Source organism: Gavia stellata, chromosome 7 (assembly GCF_030936135.1).
Source record: "Gavia stellata isolate bGavSte3 chromosome 7, bGavSte3.hap2, whole genome shotgun sequence".
NCBI classification, from domain to species: domain Eukaryota; kingdom Metazoa; phylum Chordata; class Aves; order Gaviiformes; family Gaviidae; genus Gavia; species Gavia stellata.
The window spans coordinates 46,750,987-46,764,947 of record NC_082600.1 but is presented as its reverse complement, the minus strand read 5'-3'; the positions used below and the strand labels follow the sequence as shown (position 1 = coordinate 46,764,947).

Genomic DNA, 13,961 nt, shown 5'->3' with positions numbered 1-13,961 from the left:
CACGTATACCGCTCAAGATCGAGCTTCTGATTATGTAGTTGCACAGAGTCTAACTAAAGTACTTACAGATTGAAATCCTTGTAAACTTCTTATTTGGAAGCTTCTTCTCACCCACGTACGAAGGCTAAAAGAGTTTGCATAATGTTTTGCTGTGTGTTCAAAACAGCGTCTGTCAGTGACTTCGAGCATGTGCTAGCTACAGCAATATGTTAAACAAGCAGAGGTGGGAAATCTTTCTTTTGCTGATCTTAAATGGATCGAAATGAGCCTCAAAAGGAGTTTGAGCTGGCCAGTATCTTACCCTGTTGTTATCCAGTTTTCTCTAGGTAAAAATATGCGTGTACAAACCGAAAACGAGTTCTTTTAATGTTGTGTTCCAAACTGCAGCAAAGTATGATCTAGTAGAAAATGACTGCTGAAAGTGGAAGGGTGCATACTGGGACCCAGTCTGCAGTAAGGGGTGTGACTTTTGTGCGACTGTCTCTGTAGCATGAATCGTATAAATATTCTAATTTTGGAGAGAATAACCAAGGTTAGTCCCAAAACCCCTGCCACAGTTCATAGCCAAAGTCCTTTGCAGAGAGAGGGGGTGAAAACCAGTCTATTTCAGGATGAAAAGAAGGAAAAAAAATCTGGCTCACTCTCGCAATAGCAAGATTGGACCTTCTTCCTTTTTGAAACTTTTCCCTCTTTCTAAATATAGCAAATGTCTGCTGGGAATTTGCCAACTCCCTGTTCTCCTCAGTTCCTGTGTTTTTTAAAGGTTATCTGGAAGTTAAAAATTTGAAACACACAACCTGACGGATGCACCAAGGGTTTCCATAAATACATAAAGCTCTGGACGACGAGAGCTGTCGTTCGAGGGAATCTCTGAATGAAGTTTGTGCACTTTGCCAGAAGCCTTCCTGCGCGTTCCCTGCATCCCTGTTGATACTTAAATACCTTTCAGGTTGGATGTTAGAATGACAGCTTTTGGCACAGGTGGAGGGGTTATTTTATGTATATTTTTAAAAAAAAAAAGGCACCAGTACCTTTTGACAGTGTTTCTTACCCCACTGTAGACTCCTGCCCTGGAGGTGCGCAGTGCCGCTGAGGGTACATCGCACTTCGGGATTCTCTGGTGTGTAAGACACTATATAAATGTACAATGTTGCCACAGCAACCAAATGTCACACCATTCACTTGCGTAAGATGAACAACAGATACTTAGGAAACGGAGATCCCATTTGCTTGCTTTTTTTTGTCTCTGTATCCTTTAAGTTTGAGGCAGCCGGGGCTGCAGCGCAGCACCGTTTTCTACCGGTATGAGAAGTTTTCCCCTACTTGTGTGGGGATTTGAGCATGGATGTTAGCTCTGAGAATAAAACCTCCCCAGTCTGAAGTGTTGGAAAAAATTAGGTTTAAGTAATTCGTACCTTCTCTCGGTTAATTTTAAATGCTGCCACGGGGGAGAGATTTTGCAGCCGTGGGGGGTGGCTGGGAGAACGGTTTGCTGCCGGGAAGCTCCGCAGCGAAAGCAAACCCCCGAACCCTTTCGAAGGGCAGGCGCTCTCCGTCGGCGGCGCGGGCAGCTCGCCCTGACGGCGGGGCCTCCTCCTCCTCCCGCCACGGGCCGCCGGAGCGCTGCGGCCGCCGCCCGGGCTCCTGCTGCCACCTGCCGGCGGGCCGGGCCGGGCCGCTCCCCCCGTACCTCGGTGGGGCCGCTCGGCCTCGCCTCAGCCGGGCCGGGCCGGGCCGCTCCTTCCCCGGGCCTCGCCTCAGCCGGGCCGGGCCGCTCCTTCCCCGGGCCTCGCCTCAGCCGGGCCGGGCCGGGCCGCTCCTTCCCCGGGCCTCGCCTCAGCCGGGCCGGGCCGGGCCGCTCCTTCCCCGGGCCTCGCCTCAGCCGGGCCGGGCCGCTCCTTCCCCGGGCCTCGCCTCAGCCGGGCCGGGCCGCTCCTTCCCCGGGCCTCGCCTCAGCCGGGCCGGGCCGGGCCGCTCCTTCCCCGGGCCTCGCCTCAGCCGGGCCGGGCCGCTCCTTCCCCGGGCCTCGCCTCAGCCGGGCCGGGCCGCTCCTTCCCCGGGCCTCGCCTCAGCCGGGCCGGGCCGGGCCGCTCCTTCCCCGGGCCTCGCCTCAGCCGGGCCGGGCCGGGCCGCTCCTTCCCCGGGCCTCGCCTGGGCCGGGCCGGGCCGCTCCTTCCCCGGGCCTCGCCTCAGCCGGGCTGGGCCGGGCCGCTCCTTCCCCGGGCCTCGCCTCAGCCGGGCCGGGCCGGGCCGCTCCTTCCCCGGGCCTCGCCTCAGCCGGGCCGGGCCGCTCCTTCCCCGGGCCTCGCCTCAGCCGGGCTGGGCCGGGCCGCTCCCCACCGGGCCTCGCCTCAGCCGGGCCGGGCCGGGCCGCTCCCCGCCCCGGGCCTCGCCTGGGCCGGGCCAGGCCCTGGCCTGTTGCTTTCCCCCGCAGGATTCTGAGGCTGAGGAGGGTCACGGTACGTGTCCCAAAGCCATCGCTGACCTGCAGCCCTTGGGACAGCTGGGGAAGGGAGCGACTGGCCAGTTGTATTGGGGAGACTTAACCAGGAGACTTTTTTTTTTTTGTACCTTATTCCACTTTATATTTATTTACTTATCAAAGGTGCTAAACAGTTTCACTTCACGTCCTGCCAGGCACTGAGAGCTTTTCTTTGGCTCGAAACTCCCATTTCTGCGACTGCACCTCCGTGTTGCAGCGCTGTCGCTCATACGCTTGCATGCTGTGCGCTGGCGTTTCTGAAAGAGGAAACGTTCTGCGCTGTGAAAAGCGGCAGAAGGTGGGTATGATGTACTAAATACGCTGGCTTTTAAACAAGTGGACAATTAAGATTTACACGTTTTAAAAAGGCTTGCATATTCACACTCACATTCCGCTTGTGTTCCGTACAAGTGTATCTACAGTTAAAGGAAACCTGGCGAAAGGAGTTAGAATGTTTTAAATGCAACATTGCAAGAGCATTGCTTGAAAACTCATTAGTCAGAGCATGAGAAATCACATGGCATCCAAGCAATCTAATTAAAACTTCATGTTTTCGTTTCAGTCAACAATGTGGGAATTTCCTACGTTTATCCTGAATGTTTTCTTGATGTTCCAGACCTGGATAAAGTAAGTGCTTTTGTGGTACCTTCCAGTGTTCTCATTTTTAGCACTAAATGCTTAATGGATATGGCAAAAGTATTTAGGTTTGGTTAAGGTACTCGCGTAACAAGGTTTTCTGATTAGAATTAAGGGTTCAGAAAGCTAAGAGATTTACGTAAGCAACATAACGCAATTCAGATGTTGGCAGCCTCAGTTTTTTGTGGTGTTTTTTTACTTACGCTCTTCTCTGCTTCTGCATTTCATATTTCTGTTTCAGACAGATGCTCTGGGGTCAATATGTGAATTCCGCTCCTGTCCGTGTCTCATCTGGCGGCTGTTCTTGAGCTGCTTTAGCTGGTGGGGAGGTTCTTAAGTGACTGAAGGGGAGGGAAGCAAGCAACTTCATGAATGGAAGCTGCATATTCTGTAACACTGTTACGAAACTTAAATGTGACAGTTTTAGACATTTTGTAGTGGAGGAATATTCCTGGTTGCATTGAGTGCTTTGAACACTCTGACTATGAACACTTTCACTGGTGCATGATTTCGTTTCCAAAACCCCTGTAGCTAACTGTATTCACTGTGGGTTTGTGCTTTCTGCTTAAGTATTGATAAATGTATCTCTGTTTTGGTTCACCTTCAATTAAGCGTCATAATATTTAGCGGAAAAAAACATGTTTTTTTTAACCTGATAAGTAAACTTTGTCACTAAAACACTGTTACGAAATGAAGAGCAAAGTACTGATGTTTATGAACATGCCTAAAATACAGAATTTACAGAAGTTCACAAATATTGCAAATAGTGTTAGGAAATACAGTGTCAATATGATACATCTGTGTTGTTCTTTGTTGGTATGAGTCTCTAATCAGAGACAAAACTTGACCAAGAGCAATTCACAGACTTTGCGTTGAAAGTCTGTCACTGCTCCTGATGCTTAAGTGGAAGGCAAGGAGTAAAGGTGGATGTATAAGTGTAAAGTTTAATTTATCCTGGCCCTTATAACCCAGAGGTCGTGTAAATATTGATCAAATAACTTGAAACAACAACCCCCAAAACTTTGTTTTCTTGCAGACAATTGATAAAATGATCAACATCAACGTCATGTCTGTTTGTAAGGTAAGTGCGCTGTTACCAACACTTGTTCTTGATGTCTTAATTCCAAACCACTAAGCAATTAAAATTCAGTTGTCCGAAGCAATTCCTTTCACCTGTTGGACCACAGATTCATTTTTCATCTCGGAGTAACCCAGAGGTTATGATTGTTGTATCAGACTCTTCTGATTGTTTTGTGAAATATAATTTGTTGCAAAGATACCTATTGGCTATTTAGAAGAGCAAGGTAGGTACACAAAACAACACTTGATGCTTCTTTGTGCTTGTCATTCTAGTCCTTCTTGTAAATTCTTCATTCTTCTCTCCCGGTGTCTGTGTTTCTTGGGGTAGGCAACCCTTATCTCTGCATACCTAAGGTGTTTCGTACACTGTAGTGGGAAGGCACTTAAATATTTTCTGCAAAATATATGAGCAAGAAGGAAAACCAAGTTCACAGGAGTGCGCATTAACTTCTGAAGTAAAGTTACCTTCCCTTTTTGATATTTAAATGGAAGTTTTTATTGGGAAGAACTCAACCTGACTTCAGGCTAAAACATATGGCTGTTCCCTTGTTTATTAACATGAGGCCCATTCAAAAATAAGATTTTCATCCTAGTATTTCAAAGCTTAAAAGGGGCAGAGGGAATAGCAGCTGCTTACATGATGCAGGGAGTCAATTAGTGTATTACCAATGAGTGCTGAAGAAACTCCTTATGATTATTCACTGCTAAACCTTAACTTTCTCTTCTTATGCATAACAAAGCTTGCATCTCCATTAGCTGAGGGTTAAGCTTTTGCCGCAAAGCCAAAATATTAGGTGTTTCAAAGCTGGCTTGAAAGATTTGACTTTCTTGCAGCTGTTCTGATTAGGTTAAGTACTAAATTAATCTAGTGTGGTGCTCTCAGGGAGTCTAAACTGTTGGTGTTTTGTTTCCACGTGAGGAGCCACGGGGCGTCTTAAAACAACGCTTCTGTAAGATTTTCACACCTTATTAAAACATAGGTGAACGGTGAAAATGCAACCCTTGTGTGACTGAACAGCATTGTTAATGTCAGCTTGCTGCTGCTAACTCTCACTTTGTGTGTGGTTTTTCTGACATCTCAGAACTACTTGTTGCAACGTTAGAAATGCTACAACAGTGAGTCTTCAGAAACTTTTCACCTTGAAAATGACTGCTAGCCTGATGAGCACTGATTTTAGTTGACCGAGGATTGTGGCCCATGGTATCTTGTTGCACTCCTGCAAGATTTTCATCAGAGAAGTCAGTTATTAATGGGCACTTTTGAAAGTTTCTTTCATGGAAGTAATTTAACAGACTTCTTCTAACATTACCACAGCTACAGCAGGTGTAAATGTAAGGTTGTAATGCTTAGACCTCGTAGCTAGAGATTAGTGTCATCGGAAGAATGCCTCTGCTAAGGTGTGACATCTGTGCTGTGCCAGCAGAGGGAGTGCATTATTCAGGGATTAAAGAATCTGAGGTGTCAGTCTTCCCGGAAGCGTTTTGTTAGAATAGAAAAGTTAGATGAATTACTTCAATATGTATTTCTGAAGATGGTAGGCTAGAATAATAGCTGAGGTCTGCTTTAACTCAGTATACACCTAAAACTCCAGAGATGCAGCCAGATTATACTGGATTTCAGAATAAACGAGCGCTGTCTTGTAGGTTAAGTCTTCGTGTTTATGGTCAGTGGTGGCTGACAATTTAAAAAAACTGTCATACTATTTCTTGTAAAATTTGCATTGTGTCAGCTTCTTCACGTTCTAACGTGGTTGTCTTGACACGTATAAAAACTTACTGAATTATCTACTTGCTGTGTGCTAATAGTGTTTTTCCTTCTGTTTGAAAACTTTTTTCTTGACTCTGAATGGCTCCTGCTACTGGGTATAATCAGAGTTTGAGCATAAGCTTTCAGGCTTGAAAATGTTTCCTCCTGCATGAGCCTGTTGTGTAATTAAACAGTAGGCATGCCAGATGCTTACTGTTTTGGGGAGAGGAGCACATTAGACATATGTACCATCTGTAAGTCATTTTTTCAGGAGAACCCATAGAACTAGAAAGTCATGGTAGGAAAAAATAATTTTGGGAAAAGTCTGAATGTCCTTTCACTTAGATTTTTGGGACGTAATCCTGTGAATATTTAGTTCAGTGTTTTAGGTTGATACTGTCTCTTATCCAGGGGTATAGGTGTGTTTAGAAAAATAATAATAATGTTCTCCCTTCTTGCCTGATTTAAAAGCATGAAGTTTGGGATGGAAGAGAGCACAGAGTTCTTAAGCAAGGAGATGAAGGTCTGCTGAAAAGGTGAAGGTACGGGGGAGACAAAGCAGGTTTTGCTGATACCCGTTCAGGCTCTGCTCACAGCATCTCCAGATCCTTGTCAGAGGTGTTGCATAACCTGTCTGCTGTTCTATTCTGGTGCATTGTCATCCACTTCCTTGCCTTTAGGACAGAACTTCCTCAGTGCTTAAAAGGTAATGATATCTCCTGTCTTCTCAGTAATCTGCACCATGTGCAGTCAGCAACACCTCTGTTGGACACCATAACTCTTCTGGCACACATCAAATAACTCCAGTTCTGGCTGAAACACTCCTTAGGCTTGAAGTGGGAAAGTCAAGATATTCAGCACAGTTTGATTCTGCAGAAATGTCAAGGTCTGTTTTGTTGCCACAAGTGTAGGCAATTTTGAAGGGTAACGCTCATCCCTTACCTTTTGACCCATCTTTTTCTGTGTTGGGCAGCTCATTGGATTTTCTAGGGGATATGCAGCATATAGGAAGGGGTATACTGACAGATAGGACCCCATCTTCACCTCACAGGATAAATTATCAGCCTAGTTCATCCTGCTGTTTAATGCTTTTCCCAGCCATAAAGGATCTAATACTACGAAATTTTCCCTAATAGTTGAGAACTTGTTTCCCATCTGAGCTTTTAAACGCGTTTCTTTCCCAAATCCTATTCCATCCTGTCTGCCCTCATCGTGTCCTTAGAGCAGTGTTGGGTTAGGTCACCCGCGAACTCCGCAGTGGTGCAATTTTGGGGCTCAATCAGTCTGGCGTGAATTGTTGTGGTTACTGTGATCTGCCCTCAAAGCACCCTGTACACCACTGAAGACAAGCTATGTAAAACTATGTAAAACGTGCTGGAAATCTCATGTCTTGTAAAACACTGGTTAAAAAAACCCGACCAAACACTACCCTGCCCCCCGAACGCAGCAGGTTCTTTTTAAGCTCTCTAGAAAATACCACTTTTTTATGGTGATGTGCAGTGCAAGAGTTACTCCATTCTTCATATAATACACAAAACAAGAAGTGCCTTGGGTCTTGATGATGCTATAAGTAGAATGAAGAATTTTTGTTTGTGGTATTTTGTCAGGAAAGCTTGAGACTTAATGCAGCCTTATACAAGGATTGAGTTGACAGATACATGAGGAGGAAGACGATAGGGTAGGTAGTATGTGAAGTTTCATGGTTCCTGTTATAATCTCATCTCAAGCTTCTGGGGGGGATTTAAAAAGCAGAACTTTTTCTTCAATGGTGTTGGTGGCAGTTCAGGTAACATGGATTTGTACTATAATTTTTGATGTCTCATCGTATTTTGAGACACAAACTAAACATTTCTAATATTGAATAAAATAGCAGGTCAAAAGTCCTGGGGTTTTTCACTAACCAGCAAGTATTGAAGAGCCAAAACTATAGTTGCTCTGTATAATTTTCATCTATAGTTCTTTTGTATCGACTGCATCTTCTTGTGTCAATTCACTTTATGTGCTATAGCCTTTGATTTCACCTGGAAAAACAATTAAACTTGATTTGGCTGTTGGATTAATGTGCTGAAAGCCAAGGATGCCAGACTTGCTGTCCAGTGGAAAAAGCTGGTAGGTAATGAGTATAGAGAATAGTTTCCCATACTTCAGGGAGCCCTTCTTTCTCCTTTGGAAGCTGCAAGAGATACTTAGGATGTGAGGAAAAGCAAGTATGTTATTTCTGTTTGCAGCATCGCAATATGCTAATTGCATAGGGAGTGAGGCATAAACTTGTGTTCTCTTGAAAAATGAGTAGGACTAAATAGTTGAGGGAGTGCTGGCTTAGTGGTTGATTAAGCAAGGAGCTGAATTGGTTTGCAAGCTATTATGTTGCGGGGGAATGTAAATTTTAGGCTTGCAGGCCAGGCTTCAGTTGGAAATTGGCATTAATGGAGGAAGTAGGAGAGTAAATTACATATATGTACATGTACTCTGTGCTAATCTTCGCCTTGATCACCTCACTTATGTTTTAAACTGAGCGTCAAATACAAAGGATAATAGGCCTACAAGAGTGAGGATTTTTATCATCACCATATTTGAGAAGCTTATAATTTGTTTAAGACTTCAAAATACATAAATATTCTGTGTTGAACTGAGAGATCTAGTGTCAGCTGCCCTTTTTACGGAAAAGGAGTGAGAGGTGAATTATACCAGGTTGTGAATCCTGGGCAGGACAAGGGAACAGTTCTACCTACAGAGTCTGAAAGGGTGAGTTTAGGGAAAAAAAAACAAACAACCCAACAACAAACCCCACAACCGATATAAAATTGAAAGGGGGAGAAGAAGCTAGTATATTTGAGAAAGAGGGGATATACTCTTTTGCAGACGTGTGCGTAGAAAGAAGAAAAGCCTGAGGAGCAGTAATCCTGAAAGACAGTAGGAAATGACATCTCTCTCTCCCATGAGTGCTCAGATGGGCTAGTGCAGCCTAAGACCGCATCTGTAAAGGTACCTTACGAGATATCAGATGATAGTTCTTGTGCCCTGCTAGAACTTTATGTGAATTTTTGTATTGGCTGCGTATTGGAGAGGATCACAGTAAGCGGAACGTAATTCTGAGGGAAGTTGCGACGCTGACTTGTGAGAAGAGATCGCTCTTGTGTGCATGTATTCCAGTCTAGTCAAGAGGTTTCTTTACTTTTACATTCAAAGTCGTAATCAAAGGGGGGAATGACGATGTAGCCAAGTACATAATATAAATTTATAACAGAGAGGGACAGTTGCCAATGCTTGGAAGAGGAGCAAGTGTTCTGTGAAGGTGGTCATGAATATCATTCAGATGGTCCAGAGGGAGAAATTAGATGCTGCGGTTTCCCACCTTGCTGACTTTGAACCTGAGAGCATGATACACAGGAAGCTGGAACAAGAGAAATGTATCTGTGATAAATGCTTTTCAGCAATAGTCAGGGAAGCACTTGGGATTTTTCGTCAAAATACAAGTAACTTGGGGAAATTTAGGAAATCCTGGAGTTCTGTGGCTTTTTGTAGATTTGGGGTTGAGGCAAGTGAGTATTCCACACCTTGAAAAGAGGAAGTTCAGTCTTATTTGAGTAGTCTTTTTCCTATGTAAAGTGGGGGGAAAGATGCTTATTTTGAGATGCTTATTTACCTTGTAAACTGGACTCCAAAAGTTTGTGGCTCTAAATAGGGAAAACTTTCTCTCCTAAAAATGTGGCTCAAAGGAAAGTCACTGACAACGAACAGGTTTGCAGCATGTTAAGTTCATAGTTTCCTTTGTATGTCCTGTGCCCCTTTCTGGTTACTGACCTTGCCACATGGGTTACTGCATGGTTTTCTGTTGTGACATCAGGTTTACTTGCCAGTTCTTACAAATATAAATCATTCTTGTTCAGCTTGGGGTATAAGCTGAATAAGAAGTTATTGTTTCGAAAGAGATACATTATAAAAACTTAATAGTAGATGCTGAGAACAGGTTTCACGACCAATTTGACTACCAGTGCACGAGTACAATTCCTTAGCTCTTTCAGTGCAAGGTCTGCGGATGAGGATGAGAGTTGCGTAGGCACGGTGTCAGTTAACTCTTTGTTAAACAGCTACTAGTGCATTTGTGAACTTGTGTGAATCCCCTGCCCAGGCACTATGAATTATCTTATGGTAGCAATGACGGTTTTTACATGTGTGGGTGCACCACAGGGAATTGCCGACCTTTAAAAAAGTTACGTTGCTTTGAGTTGTTACAATATTGCCCCGGATTCGTGAATGAGATCTGAAGGAAACTTCTTAGCTGCATAACAAAGTAGAAATGTTGTCCGCGTCCTCTTGCTTCATCCTTTGTTGTACTTGCATAGGCTTAATTACAGATTGTTATACTTTTTGGAAGTGGAAAAAGTGACTTGCAGTCATAACATCTTACCATAGAACGATTTCTCTCTGAATATACAACTGTGGTGTTAGGTTTCTGGCTTTGGATAACAATTATGTGGCCTGTAATTTGTGAAGGATGACTTTGAATATTTACCTCAGCTTTTCCTACTGTATTTTAGCAGTGAATATCACTTATAAAGGTATTCAAAACTTTACAAATTATTATTCTTTCCCTAAGCTCTACTCCTGAGTTACTGCTTGGATCGGAGTGAGAAAAGACTACAACTCAGTGATCACTAAGAATGGGAGATTTTTCCCTGAAGAAAAAACACTGGAAATACATGGTTATAACTTCTAACTATTTGTTAGTCCTCTAACAGGAGCTTTTAAGAGTAGCACCTGTTTTAGAACATAAATCTAGCCATATGGCTGTGCGTTTTTGTATCTGTAAGTAGGAATCTCTGCTTCTTCAGTCTAAAAGTAGTGTTCCTTTTTATGAGATTAGAAGGTAGAAGACAGGTCTGGTGAGGAAGGGTGGACAATACAGCCAGTGCTTGCCAGGCATGTAATAAATGCAGTTGCAGATAAATGGACATCAAGAAGTGATAGCTGCCTGTAAAAAGATTAATGAAATAGTCTGTAATGAATCTGTACCTTAAGTTAGCCATTTGCTGTGAGCATCCTGGAACTTAGGAGCTGGAGGGTTAGGTGTGAAAGAAGTTGACTTAAAAATAATGCAGCCCTCCAAACCAAAGGAACTATACCCCAAACTCTATGGTAGCATTATATGTATATGTGATATCATAGAAAAACAAACAAGAAAAAAACCCTCAACAACTACTGCTTCGTGGCTGTGTGCTAAACATAACTTTTTGCAAGACTATATGTAATGTAAAATATTAACAACTTCTGATGTCAAGGAGACTGTCCTGAGCAAACTTCTCAGATGCACATGCATGCACACATGTTCTCACTCTGCTCTAATGCAAACTTTCAGAAAGGAAAAAAAGGTTTTCTTTGAAGGAGCTAGCAGTTTTTGCATAGCCTAGTGTCTGGCTACTCTGAAATTACCTGAGCCTTCAGAGTCTTGGGAACATTCCCATTTTCAGCTGCTGCACTGGCATTTCTGTGGAAAGTAGTATTCATTTGGAAAAATAGTTATGTGAAGGAAGCCTAAGTGAATTTGGTAACCACTAGCTGAAGGCACTCCTCTTGGGGTAGGTCCCGACCTCTCCTTCAGGTTGCCTGCCACTTTCTTCTTCCTTTATTAGATTGCCTTCAGAGAAAGAAACACTGTCACAGAGTTCTCCAGCATCCTGCATGCCAATTCCTACAGACTCAGACTTGCAATGCTTTGGCATTTGTGAAATACACCCTGTTACACAACTGGCTGTCTCTAAATAAGACCTAGCTAAAATTTGGATTCTTTAGCTGGGAAATGTTTATTCAATTCTAGATGTTTGTTGTTGAGCTGCCTGTTTCATAATGGCATGTCCGAGATTACAGCTATTGAAGACAAGAGTGTTAACCAGTCTGGGTCTTTTGGATAAAGATCATGCAAACACCTATGGACACTGTTATTAGTGGCAAAACTACATTTCTGCTGTAGATTGTTTTATTTGAATTAACACTGGGAATATTTTAAGTCTGTGTACAATGTATAAATTTGCCAGACCTGAATACGGTCTGCAGAATGCCCTGCCAGCGTTTTTCCAATAGTGCCCTTGCACTGCTGGAACAGTGTGAGTGGGGACTTGGCTGGGTGAGGCGAGACTGACTCAGAGAGCTGCCTTCTGTCATTTTATTCTTTAAAAAACTGAGTATTTTTTTCTGTACCTAAAGATACTGAATATTCATCTATCTCTTATCACACATCACAAGATATAAAAATGCAGGTAGGAAAAACACTTTTGCCCTATTTCACAGGTATTTGAAACTCCCTCAAAAGACTAATTTTAATGGAAACAAATGGAAGTGATGTTGAGTATGAAGTCCAGTTTTGCCATCAGTGTTTTTCTGTGGGGAAAAAAATATTGATTGCCTGTCCAGCTGAACTTTAGAAACAGACTATTTAACACAGCTGGTGGTGAGAGACTTCTGGATTTCTACTTGAATTGTGTACCTATTGTTATATCTCAGCTCTCAATGGCTTCATAGTTTTTTAATTTATGTAAGTCAGAGTTATTGTAGCGTGTTTTTCTGTGCTTTCGTTTGGATATCAATAGTAACCCAGAGGTTTGTGGTGCACTAAGTTAGAGCTGCTTGGTGGGTTGCAGTTTTCATTCAGACCATGAATGCATTTTTGTAGATTTCTGACAAAGTTTCAAAAGTGGGGTCCCCTTTGCATTGCACTGGGAGATCCTGTACTGGTTTTTCAGACCATTTATGGGTGGCCTAGGGGAAGGCAACTGCAGTCCATGTCCACATGTCAGTCTGTGGAGGTGATGGGCAGCATTACACTGCCCTTAGAGGCAAGAAACAGTATACTGCTTTTTGCCAAGGGGTCTGTGGGAGAAATTACAAAGCTTGCACCAGATAAAAGATCTGCCAGTCTTGAACTAGTCTTAAAATCAGCCCCAATCATTCTTTATCCTTTAACATTAAAAGAAATAGTTGTATGAAAAAGCTCATGTATACTTAGACTTAATGTTAGAGGTTTTTTTTGAAGTTGCATCAGATCTGTTTAGCTTGGTGATGCTTACCAACACTGATCACCTAGATTGACTTCTGGGGCAGTACTGAGAGTTAAATATCTCAACAGCTGACTTCATGACGTGTTTGCAGGCAACACCAAGTTGGGTGGGAGTGTTGATCTGCTGGAGGGCAGGAAGGCTCTGCAGAGGGATCTGGACAGGCTGGATCGATGGGCCCAGGCCAATTGTATGAGGTTCAACAAGGCCAAGTGCCGGGTCCTGCACTTCGGTCACAAGAATCCCATGCAGTGCTGCAGGCTTGGGGACGAGTGGCTGGAAAGCTGCCCGGCGGAAAAGGACATGGGGGTGTTGGTCGACCACCGGCTGAAGATGAGCCAGCAGTGTGCCCAGGTGGCCAAGAAGGCCAACGGCATCCTGGCCTGTATCAGAAATGGTGTGGCCAGCAGGAGCAGGGAGGTGATAGTGCCCCTGTACTCGGCGCTGGTGAGGCCGCACCTCGAATCCTGTGTTCAGTTTTGGGCCCCTCACTCCAAGAAGGCCATTGAGGTGCTGGAGCGTGTCCAGAGAAGGGCGACGGAGCTGGTGAGGGGTCTGGAGCACAAGTCTGATGAGGAGCAGCTGAGGGAGCTGGGGTTGTTCAGTCTGGAGAAGAGGAGGCTGAGGGGAGACCTCATCGCTCTCTACAACTACCTGAAAGGGGGTTGTGGTGAGGTGGGTGTTGGTCTCTTCTCCCAAGGGACTAGCGACAGGACAAGAGGGAGCGGCCTCAAGTTGCGCCAGGGGAGCTTTAGACTGGATATTAGGAAAAATGCTTTTACTAAGAGAGTGGTGAAGCATTGGAAGAGGCTGCCCAGGGAGGTGGTGGAGTCACCATCCCTGGAGGTATTTAGAAGACGAGGTGCTTAGGGACATGGTTTAGTGGTGGACTTAGCAGGGTTAGGTTTATGGTTGGACTTGATTGTCTTAAAGGTATTTTCCAACCTAAATGATTCTATGATTC

General features: G+C 44.2%; 1 protein-coding gene across 1 annotated transcript in view; it reads left to right on the top strand.

The window, feature by feature from the left end:
- HSD17B12 (hydroxysteroid 17-beta dehydrogenase 12) overlaps window positions 1–13,961 on the top strand; it is a 95,502-nt gene that overhangs the window by 60,513 nt on the left and 21,028 nt on the right. Inside the window, 2 exon segments of the mRNA XM_059819639.1 lie at window positions 3,045–3,109; window positions 4,155–4,199. Coding sequence (XP_059675622.1) covers window positions 3,045–3,109; window positions 4,155–4,199 — 110 coding nt within the window.